This window comes from Camelus ferus, chromosome 17 (assembly GCF_009834535.1).
Source record: "Camelus ferus isolate YT-003-E chromosome 17, BCGSAC_Cfer_1.0, whole genome shotgun sequence".
Lineage (NCBI taxonomy): Eukaryota > Metazoa > Chordata > Mammalia > Artiodactyla > Camelidae > Camelus > Camelus ferus.
In genome coordinates, this window is record NC_045712.1 from 30820575 (window position 1) to 30838429 (window position 17855).

A 17855-nucleotide genomic window follows, 5' to 3' on the forward strand; every position below is an offset into this window, starting at 1 on the left:
AGCAGAGCTCTCCCAGGGAGTGCCTGCTCCTTGGTCTGTCCACTGGCCTGCGGGGCGCCCGCCCCTTCCCGTGGGCATCCTGCACTCCGAGGAGGTGAAGCCGGGTGTGGACATCACCCTTCCAGTGTAGGCGCAGGCGGGCCGGGCTGGAGGGAGGGAACAGTGACTTCAGAGAGGACGTGCTGGAGCATGTTGGGACAGGCTAGGTTATTGGAAGCACCACCCGAACACACGGCGTTGGCCCATAAGGAAGGGGTCCTCGGGGCCGGGGAGAGGGTCTTGGGGGCTCGTCCTCTGCCCCAGCCGCCTCGCCTCCACCTGTCACTTGCTGCAGCCGTGATTTCCTGTCTCCCAACTGCAGATTTACGAAGGTGCCTACCACGTCCTCCACAAAGAGCTTCCTGAAGTAACCAACTCTGTCTTCCGTGAGATAAACACGTGGGTCTCTCAAAGGACAGTGGTGGCGGGAACAGGGTCCCCACCCTGAATGTCCTGGCCGGCCGGCGGGCCAGCGGCCTGGGAAGCGGGCAGAGAACGGGCAGGAGCTGGCTTCTCAGATGTAGCTTGCCAACAAACAAAACAAATTGGAGGACTCCCTAGCACAATTAAAAAAAAAAGTCTTGTCGCCTGCCAGGCTGTCCACCACTGGGTCTGCCTTCAGGGGTGGACACTGTGCAAAAGCAGATAAGGTCACAGCATCTTCCAGACAGAGACTGTGCTGGAAGGCCCTGGACAGCAGAGCCCTGCCCGGCCTCTCCCGCCCCACAGGGCTCCCAGGACTCTGGTGTCCTGGACGCCCACATCCGGCTGCAATAACAACTGGGGGCCCTCACCCCCACCCCACACTGGGGCCCCTCTCTGGCCGAGAGATGCCGGGTGGCATCTAGTCCCCGGGCTGATTCACCTGCCCTCCAAGGCCCAGAAATGCCCTGCCTGTCCTCAGAATATATCTCCACCCACAACCGTGTCACTCCTTGTTCGCGGGGGCTGTGAGTGGTTTTGGGCAGGTGGGGCTTGGCCCAGAAGGAGGCATCCGTGGGGAGCCTTGCTCCCTTTCCGTGTGCGCAGCGCGTCAGCACAGCCTCTCCTCGCTGACTGGTGTTACCTGACAGCCTGAGAGGACGGTGTGTGGAAGAGAATGGCTGACATAATGTCAATTCCAAAGCAGAGACTGGTGGGTGGGAACGAGGGGCGTGAAGGTTGATGCCTGGGCTCCGTGCAGCCCCCCTGGTCCCGCCTGCCCGGCCAGCCAGCCTAGAAGCCTCCTACCTCTGGCGGCGAGGAGGTCCCCATGCAGAGACCCTGACCACGCTGCAGGCTTGAGGCTGTGACTGGAGGGGCCGCCCAGCGGCCTGTCTCTCGGTGCCAAGCCCATCCACCCCAGGCCCTCACTTGCGCCAGCAATAATTTGGGTCCCTGCCCCCGCGGGGTACTTCCACTTTCAGATGGGATGTGCGGTTACCTCATGAGGCCCCGACTGCAGACATGACCATGGGTGGGGGTCCCAAGGCCACGGGCCCTCTGACAGGTGCCCACACAACCTTCCGGGGCTGGTTCTGGGTCCACCCAGGGCCCTGCCCACACGTGTGGAGCCAGAGCTGGTCACTGTAAGCGTTCGCGTTCTGCTGCCCTGCCCCTCGGGAGGGGACAGGCCCGGTCCTCACAGAGAGGGGCTTCATTGCCCCATCTTCCTTCCCTGACTTCTCTTGGGAGCAGAAGATCATGGACAAGGTGCACGGAGGAGCCGGGCCTGCTGCTCCCCGGGCAGCCTTGGGGGTGTTTCTGCTCCTTGGCTGACCAACAGCAGAAACTCCACCGCAAACCGAGACCCAGGCCTGGGGTCCTCGCCCAGCTATGAGCTGTGACAGGCAGGTCACACAGAGCCCCACACCTCCCGCCCGCCTCCCCAGGAGCATGTGACGGCTCAGCCGTCTCCCAAGTTCAGTGTCAGGCACGTGGTCTGACCAGGAATCTTTCGATGCATGAATTTATTTATATGAAAGTTCTTACAGAGGCACCTTCAGTTGCATTTACAGATCTCGTTAAAGAATTGCCCATGATTAAAAGAAAAAAGTTATTTGAAACCGAGACTGTTTCCTAACCGGGAGAGGACACAGCAGGTGGCCGTGCTGGGAGGACGTCCCGTGTCCCAGGAGTGCGTGTGGCGGGGTCTGGGGGTCAGGACAGGGCTGCGTGCTTCCTTTCCCCGCAGTGCCGAGTGAGTCTAGAACCCAGCTCATCTGGCGGGCCACCTAGAGCGCCTCAGCCGCTGTCACAGTGCTGCAGGGGGTGGGCTTGGAGGATGCGAGGTCACAATGGCCTGGCCTCCAGGTGAGAGCAGGACAGAGGCCAGGGAGGTGCCCTGGACATGAAGCAGATCCAAACGCCACCTAGGGGGATGGACGCAGTATTGGGGACTTGGCCCAAGCACACGTGAACGCAGCGCCATCCGAAACTCAGAGGCCATGTGGGCCACACGGAAACCGGTTTCATAGCTGAAAATCTTCCTAGGACAAGGGGCCACCAGGGCCTGTGGCTTTGCAGGGAGGGAGTGGGCATGCAGCAGACACCCCAGCTTCCCCCACAGCTCTGGGGCCCTGGGGCTCACAGAAGGAGCTGTGAAGGACGTTCTGGAAACCACTGCAGGGCCCCACACACCCTTTTCCCCACTGACCGCTCACACACACCCGTTAGGATCACAAGGATTCTCCAGGCGATTTACTGGTTTTGTCGTCACTGCAGCTCAGCCACACCCCACCTGTATGCTGTTAGCGCGTTACCAGTTTAGAACTATTAAAGGACCGGTGTACACCATAGCTAACCCTAATAAACCAGATGTTTTCTGACTGTTGTCTACCTGTCTGTCGGATCCAACTACAGTGTTTCCTGCGGACAGACTGGCCGGCGCCTGGTGAGGCCACAGTGGGGGTCTGGGCCCGGCCGGGCACGCGATGTAGCCGTGTGTGTGGACATGATCGTCTCTCCATGGGGCAGACCCATGGCGGTGGCTTTCTCCTCCAGTCTCTGGACTGAGGGCTCCCTGCCTTCACTCCCCTTCCTTCCTCGTCCGCTGGCCCCACATGCCAGCTTCTTAGTGGAGCCTTTCCAACCACCCTGTCTAGCATCCTCCGCCCCAGGCCGCCGCCTCCTACAGCACAGTCACTGCCATCTGATGTGACGGTGTTCCGTGGACCCTGGGTAGCTGTGTCCCCACCAGAACTGAGCTGCAGGAGGGGGATCCTCACATCGGACTTCTGGTTTCCAGGGTCTCCCGTGATGAGAAGGGATGGGGGCCACGCTCTCTGGGCCAGGCTTGGGCTTGGCACTGGGGTTGAGGGTGCAGGGTCCGTGTCATGGCCCTGGTGCCCTTGCCCAGGGTCACACCTAGGAGGGCCCCCTTGGGCTTTGTTCTCTGCTGCCACCGACTTGAAATTCTCAGTTACTCCGTGCATCTGTTACCCTCCGGAGCCCGGGTCCTCTGTACGACCGTGACCCAGAACTCTCCCCCGGGTGCGCTCCCTGTCTCCCTTGGCTTCGTTCTCCTTCTGGGACGTTACCTTCTTCCTTCGTCTGGAACACGTCCCTCTGCCGCCTCGTTTTATCTCAGTTGCTGGTTGCGTTTCACGTACGTGGTGGGCTAGTTGTGTGTCGACCTTGAGGGGCGACCTCTGTGGGAGGCGTGTCCCCGCCGCGCACTCCCCTCGCGTCACCCCAGCTCTGCGCTCTAGGCCCCCCAGGAGGGCTGCGTGGGTCCCTCTGGTGGGATGGGGGCTGCGAGCGCTCGGGGAGGCGTGGCTGGCCCCCAGCCGGGTTGGGGGCCAGGCCCTGCCTCGTGCGGACAGTGCGGGCTGTGTTTAGCGGGGCCTGGTCACCAGGGGCGGTCGCGGAGTCCTAGGGGCCGGGCTGGCTCGCCGGCGGGTGGAGTCGGGGTCCCGAGGACTCCGGGGCTGCCCCCCACCACTGGCAGGGGAAGCCAGGCCCGGGGTTAGGGCCGGACCGCTGGCAGGCGGAGCCGGTCCCTGGAGGCTGACTGCAGGGCCCAGGGGTGCAGAGCTCGGTTCAGGTCGTGGGGGGCGGGGGTGGTTCCTGACAGTGGGCGGTGGGGTCCCTGGTGTCCCGCCGGTCGTGCAGGCCGCTAGCGGGCAGGGCCGGGGCCAGCGGGTCCCAGCGGGTCCCAGGCAGGGTCCGCCGGCGGGGCGGGTTGTGTTGTCTGGCGTCTGGCGCCTGCCGCCTGGTGGGTGAGGCTGGTCTGGCGGCGCGTGCGGGCTTCCCGGCGGGAGGGGCGGGGCCTGCGCGCCGGGGGGGCGGGGCGGGCCGCGTCGTGGGGGGCGGGCTCGGGGGCTCCCCAGGCGGCCTGTCTGCGGTCGTCCCCGCCCAGGTAGCGCGGCCTGCAGGCTGAGGGGCAGGTGTCGGCGCCCACGAGCCGGAGGGAGGGTCCCGGCTGGCGCCCCGCCCCGCACAGCGTCCACGCGGAGAAGCCGCGCCCGAGGGTGACAGCCGCCAGCGTCCAGGCCCCCAGTGAGACGCCCCCAGTCCAGCAGCAGGTAGGCCCCCCCTCCCGGCTCCTGCCCGGGCCCGGCGCGCGTGGGGTCTGGTGAGGCCCTCGGAGAGTGGGGTCTCTGCTTCCCCCGGGCGTGGGGGCCCCGAGGTCCAGCCCCGCTGGCCTTCGAAGCCGCGCGCTCTGGGGCCGGTCTTGGGCGCCGGGCCCCGGGTGGGCCTCGGAGCCCGCACCCCTGCGGGGAGCCCGCGCAACGCGGGGCTTGTGCCGGGGCCGTGGGGCCGGGCGGTCTCGCGAGGCCGCCCCCGTGCTGGTTCCCTCTTGTCTCTGGTTGTGGGAGGCCCCTTCTGGTGGGTGCCGGTCCTTCCCCTCGGAGGTGGGTCGAAGGTGGTCGCGGTTCGGCGGCGCTGGTGGGTGGGGGCGGGGGCGCAGGGCCCTGCTCCGCCATCTTGGCGGCTCTCAGTGTAGACGCAGAATTCCGCCTCTGCCGTACATGCTCGCGCAGATCATTGAACTGACAGCCTCGTTGACGTTTTTGTGTAACTGAGGACATTTTAGGAGGGGATGCGACACTGGTATTGTGTGACTGACAACCCTGAGGTGACTTCTGCTGAAATGCCTAGTCACTCTGGAACGTGTCAGTGGGATGGCCACAGCTGGCCTGGCCCCCGTGCAGAGGCCCCAGGCAGCGTGAAGAACTGAAGGACGGCCCAGCACCCGGGCCTGCGTGTGCCTCTCATACCCTGAGCCCTGTTGGGGGAACTGTGGGCAGTGTCCTTCCTGCCTCTTGTGAGCATCATGGGCCGCAGATGTCATGTGCCAGGCGCCGTGCAGCCTTGGGGCTGCCCCCAGAATCCTGGCGGATAGCGGTGGGATGAGAAGAAAGACATGGAGTGCCGGGTGGGCCCAGCGGGGGAGAGGGGAGGTGAGCAGGAGGGAGCACACGTCTGAGGGGGCTCAGGGCAAGACATGGGGGGAAGCGCATGCTGGTCCCAGAAATGGGACTTTGAGGAACGGAGGGCACCCCCAGTAGCTGACAGCCATCCTGGGATAGTGTGTGCAGGGACCCGGGCCTTGGCTGGAGGGGCTCTGGAGCAGGGCAGCTGCCCCGGGTTGTGGGGGCGGGACACAGCTGAGACCAAGTGGAGGCTGGCAGGGAGGGGCAGCCACGCCTTCCTCTCCTCCCACCGCCTCTCTCACTGCCCTGCAGTCTTGAGTGTGAGGTTCCAGACCGGGACCGAGGTGGCTCCTCCTGCCACCACATCCTCATTCCAGCCCACAGGAGTGAGGAAAGGAGAGGGGCGGGGTGCGTCTTTCAAGGACTAAATCAGAGACCTCATCTACCATTTTTCCTGGCACCTAGACCTGGTGTCTCGGTCACAGCTAAATACAAGGGAGCTGGGGCACGAGCCAGGCGCCACGGTAAAGGGGGGGCTCAGGCAGGTGTGTGCCTGAGGCTCACAAGGAGGGGGGCCCAGGCTCAGTACCCGCCCAGAAGGCGCCAGCAGTGAGAGAGCTGGGGGCGAGGCAGGGCTCCCCCAGAGCCGAGGCTGCAGGACGGGCACTGACCAGTGGCTACTGCGGAGGCTGGGTGACGAGCACCCCGCGGCCTGAGGAATAAGGGAGTCGGTCTTAGGACTCACAGGTAAGGAGGGGCCGTGCCGTGTGCTCAGAACCGCTCATGTGACATCTTCCAGGTCACGGTGAGGTTCCCGTGGGCTGAGCCCCGCCTGCTGCGGCCTCCTCGTGCCCCATTTGACTGCCACACCCGCGTGGGTGGTGCTGCTCTGTTTAGATGGATGAGGACGCCAGGGCTTCGAGTGGCTCCAGGCCGGGTCCCCGGGCCCAGGTGCAGGGAACCCACTGGCCTCTCAGACCTGAGAGAGCTGCCCAGCTCCAGGCCTTCAGGAGTCCCTGCCTGAAGCTGCAGTTCAGACTTTCCCCAAAGTGAGAAATCTTTATGCTTTCAAGACGTCTGCTCCAGGAACTAAGGCACTGCCCCTAAACCTTGTGCGACCACTCCTAACTTCGTGGGTTTTTTTCCAATGGAAGTACAGTCAGTTACAGTGTGTCCCTCTGGCATGCAGCAGTGTCCCAGTCACGAGATACACACATAAATACATTTTCATGCTTTTTCATTAACAGTTAATACAAGATATTGAATATAGTTCCCTGTGCTGTACTAAAGAAATTTTTAAAATGTATTTTTATATATAGTGGCTAACATTTGCAAATCTCCAACTCCCAAATTGATCCCTTTCCACCCCCTTTCCCCCGGTAACCCTAAGATTGTTTACGATGTCTGTGAGTCTTTTTCTATTTTGTAGGTGAGTTCATAGTGTCATTTTTCCTTTCCTTTAGATTCCACATGAGTGATGTCGTATGGTATTTTTCTTTCTGGCTGACTTCACTTGGAATGACGATCTCTAGGTCCATCCATGTTGCTGAAAATGGCATTATTTTACTCTTTTATGGCTGAGTGGTATTCCATTGTATAAATGTACCACAGCTTCTTTATCCAGTCTGCTGATAGACACTTAGGCTGTTTCCGTAATCTTGGCTATTGTGTATAGTGCTGCTGTGAACATTGGAGTGCAGGTGTCTTTTTAGAGTTAAGGTTCCCTCTGGATATATGCCCAGGAGTGGGATTACTGGGTCACATGGCAAGTCTATTTTTAGTTTTTTGAGGAATCTCCATACTGTTTTCCACAGTGGCTCCCCCAAACTGCATTCCCACCAGCAGTGTGGGAGGATTCCCTTTTAATCCACAGCCTCCCCAGCATTTGTCATGTGTGGACTTTGGAATGATGGCCATTCTGGCTGGTGTGAGGTGATAATTTATTGTAGTTTTGATGTGCACTTTTCTGATAATTAGTGATACTGAGCATTTTTTCATGTGACTATTGGCCATTTGTGTGTCTCCGCTGGAGAATTGCTTGTTTATGTCGTCTGCCCATTTTTGGATTGGATTGCTTTTTGTTGTTAAGTTGTATGAACTGTTTATATGTTCTGGAAATTAAGCCTTTGTCAGTCACATCATTTGCAAAAATTTTCTCCCATTCCATAGGTTGTCGTTATATTTATGGTTTCCTTTGCTGTGCAAGTTTGTAAGTTTAATTGGGTCCCATTTGTTAATTTTTGCTTTTATTTCTATTACTTGGGTAGACTGCTCTAGGAGAACATCGCTAACTTTGTGATGGCATCCTAACCACCCTCTTGGGTTTCAGTTCCTGCTGCAGTGAGACAGGGCATTGAAGGCTGTGTAGGAGTTTTCCAGGTAGAGGAAAGAATATCTGCAAAGCCTTCATTCCTTTTTTTGGGGCAGGTGGGAAGGATATTGTGGGGCAGGTGGGAAGGATATTGTAGGACAGGTGGAAAAGTTTGTATTTTGGGGCTAGGACTAGGGTGAGCCAAGTGTGGTGCTCACCTCAGGCACAAAAATTAAGGGAGCACCAGAAAATCCTAGTACTCAAAATAAGCAATATTTTAATGTAATATTTTATTTTAAAATCAAAATTAGTGATGAACCAAATACTGACATTTCAAATAGGATTACTGGTCAGCCTTTGGCTCCAGTCCCCCAGGACTCAGCAGAGCAGTCACCTGCCCTGCGGTCATGCCCTCTCCCTCGGGGTGAGGCAACAAGGTGCCCCTACACTGGTTTACCTACAAGCTGTTTCGCTTCTGTTGTTCTGTTGGCTGGTCTGTTTCTCCAAACGTGAAAAGTGTGGGGATGTTGATGATGATTCCCAGTAAAAGATATGGGAATATTTTTTTTTCTTCACTCAACGGTGTTTAGAGGCTGGCGTGAGGGAGGTGGGCCCTGCGCTGAGGGAAGACAGTGGCCAGTGGAGGGAGCCAGGCCTGGCGAGGCCCACTGGACTTGGCGCCCTGGGGCTGGGCTGGTCGGGGCCTCCCCCAACCGGCCCTGCAGTCAGGACGTGCAGGCAGCTCTGAGGTCACAGCCGCCACAGCCAGGGAGCAGCATTAGCAGCACTGACGGCACAGAGACCCACCCTCGGGCCCCGGGCCCCAACCCCCAAGCTTCCCCGGACCCTGGCCCTGTGCCCGGGACACAGGCTCCCACAGTGAATTCAAGCTTTATTGCCACACACTCTCGCGCTCCCTGCTGGCTGCTCTACACAAGGAGAAGCCAGCTCCGCCAGGGAGACCAGCCACTGCAGGACGGCGGGGAGGGGCGGGGGGGCCCTTAGAGACCCCCACCCCAGGTTTCCCTGAGTGGTGCCCAGCCCCATGGCCTTAGGGCTGGTTTGTGCTGGGGGAGGGCCTCATCCCAGCGACCCCCGTACACAGACAAGCACACGTGCAGGTCAGCAGTCCAGGCCGATGGCCACCAGCAGGTGCTCCAGTGCCTGCAGCCGCTGCTGCGCCTGCTCCGTGGCACTGCGGGTCTGCACCGCGCTGCCCACATGGAAGCGGATGTCATCCACCAGCGGGATGGAGTCCGTCTCCTGCCGGGCTGCCACGGCTGCGGCCTCCTCCCTCACGGCCTCCACGAAGTCCTCCTGCTCCACCAGCTGAGGACAGGCTGGCTCAGGGCACGCCCGCCCCGGTGCCCCCTCTGCCCTGCCGCCGGGGGTCCGCACCCACCTTCTCGATGACCTTGGCCATGTACTCGGTGCACTGGTCCTCCAGGCGCGCCAGGCGGAACAGCTTGGCCACGCGCCACACGCCCACCACGCTGTCCTCATCCAGCAGCTGGGCCAGGCTGCGGCCACACAGCTGCTTCAGGCCCGGCAACAGGTACATGTCGGCCACAGCCAGCACGTCGTAGGCCGCCTCCGGCAGCAGCTGCAAGGAAGGTGGCGATCGGGATGATGGCCATGGAGTAAGGGGCTCGCGTCACAGGTCAGCTCGGTCCCTGAGCCCCGCAGCCAGAGCCTGTGCTCCCCAGCCTGCCTCCCGCGGGCGGGAGACGCAGGTGTGCAGCTGCCCCTGCTCAGGGCAGAGGAAACCGCTGCATGTCTTCCTCCGGGGGCCTGGCGGCCCCCGCACAGCAGACCTGGACAGCTGGTGGTATCTGCCACCACCCCTAGGGGAGTGCACGTGCTGACCCCACCCTGGGGTGCCAGGATGACAAGGCAGACGGGACAACCTGGGTCTCAGCAAGCCGCCTGCCCAGGGCACTCACCTCAGGTTCCTCAGTCACCGTGTCCTGGGGTCTGTCACAGTGACCCGCACGCCGGCAGTGTGTACCTGCTGCCCCCTTGCCCTGTGGTGGTGGCCTTGGGCCGCCTGAGGCTGGAGCTCCCCACTGTTGTGGGGATTCAGGGTGACTATCCCCACCCACCTTCTGGCTGGAGAACTTGGGGACCCCAGGTGGCTACACCGTGTCCCCAAGTACCACATGCTATGGTCATGACACTCCTGCTCTGGAACCTACCAAGGCCCCTCCAAGTCCAAACAGGCCCACACTCCCTTCCCAGCCCCACGGAGTCAGTCCAGACCCTGACGCTCCCGCTCAGCCCTGCGGCGACCGGCCTGCATCCCTCCCCTCAATCCCGCCTGCACCTCCGTGTGGTCGCTGTAGACGTAGTACAGCACGTGGGTGAAGACTTCGGCTGAGACGCCCTGCAGGGTGACGGCCGGGAGACCGCCTGAGGCCTCCGGCTCCTGGCTCTCTTGGAAGTGGTCCTCCAGCAGGGCCCGGAAGTAGTCGCTGCGGCTGCAGAAGAAGGCCTAGGGGAGGCCGGGCTCAGGCTGGGCTTGTGCCCCGAGGAGCTGGCTCAGGGCTCGAGGCAGGGGTGGGGGTCTGGGGGGAGAAAACTTGGCACCTTGTGACACAGGAAGCTGTAGCCATCCACTCGGAAGCAGATGTCAGGAAAGCTGTTGAGGCCGTTGCAAGGGAAGGGTAGCTCCCCGAGGTCACCCTGGGGACGGAGGGAGGTGCCATCAGCACAGGTGGGAGAAGGGAGGGCGGCCGCTGCCCCACACGGAGATTTAGACGCAGGCAGGCAGCTCAGAAGAGGGAAGTGACAGGCTGTAGGTTTACCCCACAAACGCCCCTGCCCACGGCCTCTGTCTGGCAGGGCGCATACCCGGAGCTCAGGGGGCAGGGCGCAGTCAGCCAGCAGGGCCAGGTCCTCCCGCAACCGGGGGTCTGCTGGGGGGGGCTCGACGGTCAGCACCTTCACACACGGGCCTGGCTTGGAAGCCACTGCGGAGGGGAGAGTGCAGCTTCAGGGAGCCGGGGAGGCCCCGCCCATCCCCGTCCGAGGCCCGGACTGACGCACAGACTCACACTTGGCCTCCAGGTCGCCGAGCAGGTCCCACAGCCGGCACTGCTTGGCCAGGCGCTCGCAGTCGCTGATGTGTTCCACGCCGACGTCCAGGCTGCCTGGGCACTGGGGGCAGTGTGGGATGGGGGCTTGGGGTCTGCGGGGCCCTCACCTGCCCCCAGGCAAGTCCCCAGGAGGCGGTCCCCCTGCCCAGCAAGCGGGCCGGCCCCAGGCCGCGGGGAGGGGCTTGGTCTGAGATGGGAGACTGCTGGTGAGGCAGAGCCCCAGGGACAAGAACCCGGAGGAAGGGGGGCCTGAGACCACCTCTGGGTGTGCTGCACCCCGACCCTGGCCCGGCGCTCACCTGTGTACAGGTACTGCAGCAGGGCCCCAAAGGCCACGGGGTTGACCTGCAGGCAGAGACAGCCAGGGACGGGGTCAGGGCAGCCACCCCACACAAGCCCCAGCAGACCGCTGCCCCTGCCCCGGGAGGGGCGCACCAGGGGGTGTCTGAGGACCACGACGCTCTTGCCCTTCCATTTGGTGTCCAGCATGTTGGCGAAGTAGGTGCTGCGAGCGCCCAGGATGCAGCGATGGGCCTGGAAGGACCTCCCGTGCACCGAGAAGACCACGTCACTGTGGAGGCCCTGCTCCAGGAGCCTGGGGGGAGGGGGTGCTCAGCTCTGCACCCCCGCGTCTCACTCCAGCCCCCATCCCGTCCAGAAGGGAGCCCTGAAGCCCCCCACAGACCCGCGGGGCAGGGCTGCCTCCGTCTCACCGCAGCAGGAAGCTGGAGTAGGGATCCCGCCGCCTGCAGGAAGCTGGCACCTGCTTGTAATCGCGCAGTGCCCGGCGGATGGCGTCGCTCAGTGCCCCGTAGAGGCAGCGCTCCCCATCAAAGGTGTTGGCCTCGCAGCGGGCTCCTGGGGACAGCAGGGCTCACCAGTCAGCAGGGCCATGGGGCTGCCCCTGCAGCTAGGGGCAGGGGGGCAGAGAGGAATCCTCATCTCCCCTCCTCCCCACACGCGGGGCCCACAGGCCCTGGAGACCCCTTCCCAAATTACCCTGGGCCCACTCTGACCCCAGCACCCTCCCTGCCAGGCCCAGGCACACAAGCATAGCCACGTCCACACACACCACAGACTGCACAGACAGAAGGCTTGGAGGTGGCCCTGCTCCGTGCGCTGGTGCAGAGGCTGCACCCTAAACAGGCAGATGGGTCCCTGTCCTCACTGAACTGAGGTCCCACGGGCAGAAAGACAAGTTAGCAGATGATGTCAAGTGCTCTGAAGAAAAAGCAAAATGAAGGGTGACGGTGTTGGCAGCTGCCACAGGAGGTCACTGTGGCCGTGACAAAGGGCAAAGGCCTGAACTAAGAGGGGAAGGTTCATCTCAGAGTCACAAGGAGGGCTGAACATTCGCAAGTCAACCTGACCCACCACATCAACGAGAAAGGCCCAACCACATGAGCATCTCAACAGATGAAGAAAAAGCATTTGATGAATTTCAGCATCCATTCATGATAAAAACTCACCAAAATCAGTACAGAGAGAACATAGCACAGTAAAAGCTAGTTATGACAAACCCACAGCCAACATAATACTCAATGGTGAAAAATTGAAAGCCTTCACACCACACAGAGAAATAAACTCAGAATGGCTTAAAGACCTGAACATAAGACAAGACGCCATACACCTCCTAGAAAAGCCGTGAGCAAAACATTCTCTCACATAAATCATAGCAGTGTTCTCCTAGGGCAGTCTACCCAGGCAATATAAGTAGAAGCACAAGTGAACAAATGGGACCTAACTACACTTACAGGCTTTTGCACAGCAAAGGAAACCATGGACAAGACGAAAAGACAGTCTACCAAATAGGAGAAAATATTTGCAAAAGATATGACTGGCAAGGGCTTAATTTCCAAAATACACAGACAGCTCATACTACTCAATAGAAAAAAAACAACCTAATCAAAAAATGGGCAGGAGACTAAACAAACATTTTTCCAGTGAAGACATACAAGTGGCCAAGAGGCACGTGAAAAAATGCTCAGTATCACTAATTACCAGAGAAACGCAAATCCAAACTACAATGAGGTATCACCTCACTCCAGTCAGAATGGCCATCATTAAAAAGTCCACAAACGATAAATGCTGGAGAGGGCGTGGAGAAAAAGGAACCCTCCTACACTGCTGGTGGGAATGTAGTTCGGTGCCACCACTATGGGAAACTATGGAGATTCCTTTAAAAAAAAATTAACAGATTTACCATATGATCCAGCAGTCCCACTCCTGGGCATATATCTGGAGGGAACGCTAATTTGAAAAGACACCTGCACCCCAATGTTCACAGCAGCACGATTTACAACAGCCAAGACATGGAAGAGACCTAAATGTCCATCAACAGACGACTGAATAAAGAAATTGTGGTACATTTATACAATGGAATATTACTCAGCCATAAAAAGGAATAAGATAATGCCACTTGCAGCAACATGGATGAACCTAGAGATCATCATTCTAAGTGAAGTCAGAAAAAGAAAAATAACACATGATATCACTTATATGTGGAACCTAAAATATGGTACAAATGAACTTATTTACAAAACAGAAGCAGACTCAGACATAGAAAACAAACTTACGGTTACTAGTGGGGAAGGAAGGTGGGTGGAGGGATAAATTGGGAGTTTGGGACTAGCAGATCTGCACAACTAGATATAAGATAAACAACAAGGTCCTACTGTAGAGCACAGGGAACTGTATTCAATAGCTTGCAATAGCCTATAATGAGAAAGAATATATACATGTATGTGTAACTAAGTCACTATGCTGTACACAAGGAACTAACAGTGTAAATCAACTACACTTCGATTAAAAAAAAAGATCTGGGAAAGGGCCGTCTTAGCAGGAGGAGGGGCACGTGCAAAGGCCCCGAGAAGGAGCAAGCTTGGCAGTGCAGCACCAAGGAGGTGGCACGTGAGGGGCCGGGGGTGCGGGTCATGACGTGCGCCCAGGAAGGCATGTTCCGGTTCTACGGGAGTCGCAGCGGAGAGATGATGCCTGGCCCGCGTGGCCGCGCAGAGGGAGGTTCCGAAAGAAGGGGAGCAGCACTTGCTGAGGGGTCCGGGTGAAGCAGGCCCCCGCCCGCCCGCCCCGCCACACTCACCGTTGGCCAGCAGGTAGCGCACCAGCTCCTCGTGTCCACAGAGGCAGGCGTAGTACCTGAGGGGGAGGCAGGGACGGGGCTGTCAGGCCTGCAGGCCCTCCGCCGCCCAGACCACCCGCCGCCGGCACTCACAAGGGGGTGCTGTCCCACTTGTCCCGCACGTTCACCTCCACGTCTCGCTGCTCCAGCAGGTACCTGGGCGGGGAGGTCAGAGCCCAGGTCAGGACGGTTCCCGATCTGGAGGAGACCTGCAGAAGGGGAAGGGGCAGCCTCCCCCAGGTGAGGGCAGATGATCGTGGACCAGAGTAGGAAAGGCACTGAGGCAAAGGGACCAGCACGGACGGGGTGTGGAAATGGGGACTCCCGGGCGTCAGAGAACAGGCCCCAGGGCCGGAGAGGCTGAGAATCTGGGCTGAAGGCGTTTGGGAGAGGGGAGGGCGCCTCTGGCTGCTGGTGGTGGCAGGTTGGCCTCCCGGTTGGGGGAGGGAGGGAGGGCATCTTGGTAGCCTGGAAAGGAGAAGTGGACAAACTAGAAGGTGGAAGTCAGGAGACGCAATAACCACAGGATGTGTGAGGGGGTTCACCGAGGATGGTGGGGAGCAGGCTGGTGGGGGGATGCCCAGGTCGGATGGCAGTGCTCCGAGAAGTACTGCGCTTTGGGGGCTCTCAACCCCCAGGTGGCACCCAGGGCTGGGGAGGAGCACGGGGCAGCGTGGGGGTCAGGAGGGCTGGGACTAGCCCAGGGGAGGTCGGAAGTGGGGGGTGGGACCCGGGATTGGGGGAGAAAGGACCAAAGAAGACAGGTGTCTCATAATCCCAACGGGCAGCCCCTCCCTCCGCACCCGGCCCTCAGCGACGCGACTCCAGAGCCCGATTTGCTTCAGCTGCGTTTAGGGGATTCCGAATCTCCAAGAACCAGAGACAGATTCTGGGCCCGAGGCGTTCCCAGCGCTGGGTCCACAGCGCAGCAGAGGAGCCGCGTCCGGAAACCCCAGGCCCGCCCCCCAGGATCTGGTCTCCGGGCCCTTCTCTTCGCCCTTCCTCCTCCTCCGGGCGTCCGCGTCGCAGTCCTCCCCTCCAGGACCCCCAGGAGCAGCCACGCCAGCACCTGCCTCCGCGCCCCGCTCCGAGGGCGGCTGCGACCGGGGCGGCCCTGCTTTGGCGCCGGGACCCTGCGGGCGGGGGTCTGCGGCGGGGCCGCCCGGGTCTCCCCCGAGCCCCGCGCTTCGAGGCGGCCCACCCGCACCCTCCCGGCGTCGCGGGTCCTCACCGCACTCGGCCCACGTCCCCTTTCCTGCAGCTGGAGAACAGGTCACAGGTATCCATGGCGCGGACACTCGGAGCCCGGCCGGGCGTCCTCGGCGGCGGCGCAGCCCCGGCCGGATATAAATACGCGCGCCCCGCCCCGCCCCGCCCGGCCGCCCCGCAGCGGCGCCTGGCGCCCGGAGGACCGACAGGCCGCTCCCGGCCGCACAAAGAACGAGTCGCGCAGGCGGACGCGCGGGGCCCGGCGAGCTCTCCGGGCGGCTTTAATGGGGTCCCGGGGCCGGCCCCTCGGGGCGTCGGGGGTCGGGGTGGCGGGGAGGGCGAGAGGTGTAGAGTCGGGAGAAGCGGGGGACCCGCGACGAGGGCGGCGTGCCCCTCACAGGTGCGTGTCCTCCTCGAACACGTCCGAGTCCTCGGGGTCGCGCTTGCCCCCCATGAGCGCGCTCCAGCCCCCCGGGCCGTTGACGGCGCCACCGCCGTTCAAGCTGGGCTGCTTCTCCTGCATCTCCGACTGGCTGTCGCTGGCCACGTCCAGCGTGGGGTTGTCGTGGCAGCCGTTCTCCACGAAGCGCAGCTCCTCGCCGTGCGACTGCGGCGGGAGGGGCCGCTGGGCGAGCGCGCCGGGCCGGCCCGACCGCAGCGCTCCCGGATCCTGCCCCGCACCCTGCACCGACGGCAGCCCTTCATTCTGGCCCCACAGCTCAACTCCTTCTTCAAACGACCCCTGATCCTCTGCACCAAACAGCCCTGTGGCCTCTGGGACACCACCTGTCCCTCCCAGCGCCACCCACCCCCTTAGAAAGAGACTCCGGACCGCAGGACACCTGTGCCTGCCCTGCCTTCGAGGGGGGCTGCCACGCTGCGAGAGCCTCCCTTGACCCCGGGGCCCGGCCGGTAAGGAGCCCAGATGAGCCCAGGCCAGCCTGCCGCAGGCGGGTAGGGCCGGTGTCCCACGCCCCGCACCTAACGTGAGGCTGGCGCCCACAGGCTGTGGACCAGCGCTTCACCCACAGCACGCCCCCGACCCCGCACACCGCGTCTCAGACGCTGAGCGCGCGCCCCCGCGGACCCGCTCACCACGTGCTTCAGCTTGGGCAGCCGGCGCTGCCAGCAGTTATAGAGCAGGCCCAGCACGATGATGACGACGCAGACGGCGCCGATGACCACCAGCACCACGAACAGCGTCCCGTAGTCGCTGCGCACCTGGGTGGCCCGGGCCTGGCAGCTGCTGGTGGTGGAGTAGTTCTGGATGCCGATCTGGGGGTGGGAGGGGCCCACTTCCTGAGCTGAGGTCCGAGGGTGCCGGGGCTCCCCACAGGGCCTTGGGTTTGGAGCTCAGGGACAGGGAACAGGCCTGAAGAGGAGCTGGCACCAGCCCGACTCCAGAAGGAGTCAGAAGCCTGGCCCCGGGCCTCCTCGAGGACCCTGCCCAACCCCATCATCCCGTCTGAGGGCAGCTCCATTCCCAGCCTCCCTCGCATTCCCCGCTCTGGGGCTCTGCCCCACCCCCAGGCCCTGCTGGGCAGATGTGTAGCCCTGACCCCCCTACTGAGGCTGGTCCCGTGCCAGCAGTCACAATCCAAACTCTCCCCATCAGTCTGAAGACAGGCAAGGGCAGCTGTGAGCCTCTCTCCACAGGCGGGGCCGCCCCGCTGCCCTCCCTCTCCCCCAAGTCTCCCCCCACAAGTCTACCCCCTGGAGTGCTCACTGATGTCATTCAGCGGCCCGGCACCCCTCCCACACTCAGGCCATCTTGAGTGGCCAGCCTTCTCTGGCTAAGTGGCTGCTCTGCCCCTAAGGGCTGGGCAGACGCTCTCTCCAGTCAGCGTCTCGGGCAGAGGGGCACAGGGAAGGTGGGGTGCCTTCACCAGACCGCAGGTGTGGGGTGATGGTGCTCCTGGTGCACAGACCTGGGAGCCCCCCTTTCTAAGGCCAGGTGTTAGTTCTTCCCTCTGTGAACCACCTGTGTATTTCCAGTGCTCTTCTCCATTCACTTAGTTACCAGGGGTTGGGTTTTGGCGCTGGGTTCACCCACCGATGCACATGCTAAGCCTGCCCAGCAGGAGGCCTGCAGACCCCGAGTGCCTTTTGGCCAAGTCAGTCTGAGTGACATGTCCAGGGACGCCAGAACACGCAGGGGTGCACAAAGACCAGAGGGTCATAAAAAAGGTCAAGCCCAAGTTTCCACCAGCCCCCCGCAGCGTGCATGAACCCCAAACCTGACAACCGGAACGGCCCCCACCGGCCACCTGGGTGGAGTGGACACGCGTCACAGCGAGCCTAGGTGCCCGCATCACCCCCACCCGGTCCAAAGCCCAGCTGTGCCGTCTGGGGCGAGTCACCCCTGCCCTGGGCTTCAGCCCCCACCTCAAATGCAGCCCCACCAGCACTCAGCAGGGCAGGGGCTGCCAAGTGGGAGAACACAGTGCAGCCTGGCTCTGAGCACTCAGTATGCTTATCAAAAACCCCAAACCACTATGCAGGCCCCCTCCCCGCCTTGCTGGGACAAGATAAGGAGGCAGGGCGCACAGTCACCGTGCCTCAGCTCTGCTGTCAAACACCACCACCCGGACCTCGCGAACCCAGGGGATGGATGACGGGTCACTGGAGTCCATGAGGGTGCAAGGAGGCTGGGGGACACGGCGGCTGTCCTCAACAAGGGACGGGGGAGTGTGGCTCAGCGGCAA

At 61.6% G+C, this 17855-nt stretch overlaps 3 protein-coding genes across 16 annotated transcripts in view; 1 reads left to right on the forward strand and 2 right to left on the reverse strand.

Moving 5' to 3' along the window:
• MGLL (monoglyceride lipase) overlaps window positions 1-2847 on the forward strand; it is a 190068-nt gene extending 187221 nt beyond the window's left edge. For all 7 annotated transcript variants that reach the window (XM_032458807.1, XM_032458805.1, XM_032458806.1 and 4 more), the window contains one exon: window positions 362-2847. In XM_032458807.1, coding sequence (XP_032314698.1) covers window positions 362-487 — 126 coding nt within the window. In that variant the 3' untranslated portion in view covers window positions 488-2847. The remainder of the gene's footprint in view (window positions 1-361) is intronic.
• A 4991-nt stretch (window positions 2848-7838) lies between these two features.
• Window positions 7839-15322, reverse strand: ABTB1 (ankyrin repeat and BTB domain containing 1). Of its 6 annotated transcripts, none has more exons than XM_032458795.1 (12): window positions 15173-15322; window positions 14035-14409; window positions 13903-13958; window positions 11516-11660; window positions 11238-11397; window positions 11102-11147; window positions 10761-10856; window positions 10558-10676; window positions 10294-10389; window positions 10031-10198; window positions 9110-9310; window positions 7839-8321 (listed from the first exon to the last, which is right to left on the reverse strand). In XM_032458795.1, the coding sequence occupies exons 1-12, from the start codon at window positions 15226-15228 to the stop codon at window positions 8280-8282; spliced, it is 1560 nt and encodes a 519-aa protein (XP_032314686.1). In that variant the 5' UTR covers window positions 15229-15322; the 3' UTR covers window positions 7839-8279. The 6 variants fall into 6 exon arrangements, with proteins under 6 accessions (XP_032314686.1, XP_032314685.1, XP_032314687.1 ...); XM_032458794.1 differs by having other exon boundaries at window positions 7979-9036; window positions 15173-15321; XM_032458796.1 differs by having other exon boundaries at window positions 7979-9036; window positions 14035-14097; window positions 15173-15308.
• A 79-nt stretch (window positions 15323-15401) lies between these two features.
• The window catches only part of PODXL2 (podocalyxin like 2), a 36431-nt gene continuing 33977 nt past the window's right edge, over window positions 15402-17855 (reverse strand). For 2 of the 3 annotated variants that reach the window (XM_032458793.1, XM_032458791.1), the window contains exons 7-8: window positions 16246-16425; window positions 15402-15832 (exon numbers count right to left, since the gene is read on the reverse strand). In XM_032458793.1, the coding sequence (XP_032314684.1) occupies window positions 15545-15832; window positions 16246-16425 (468 nt within the window). In that variant the 3' untranslated portion in view covers window positions 15402-15544. The remainder of the gene's footprint in view (window positions 15833-16245; window positions 16426-17855) is intronic. The other variant, XM_032458792.1, reaches the window with a different exon arrangement.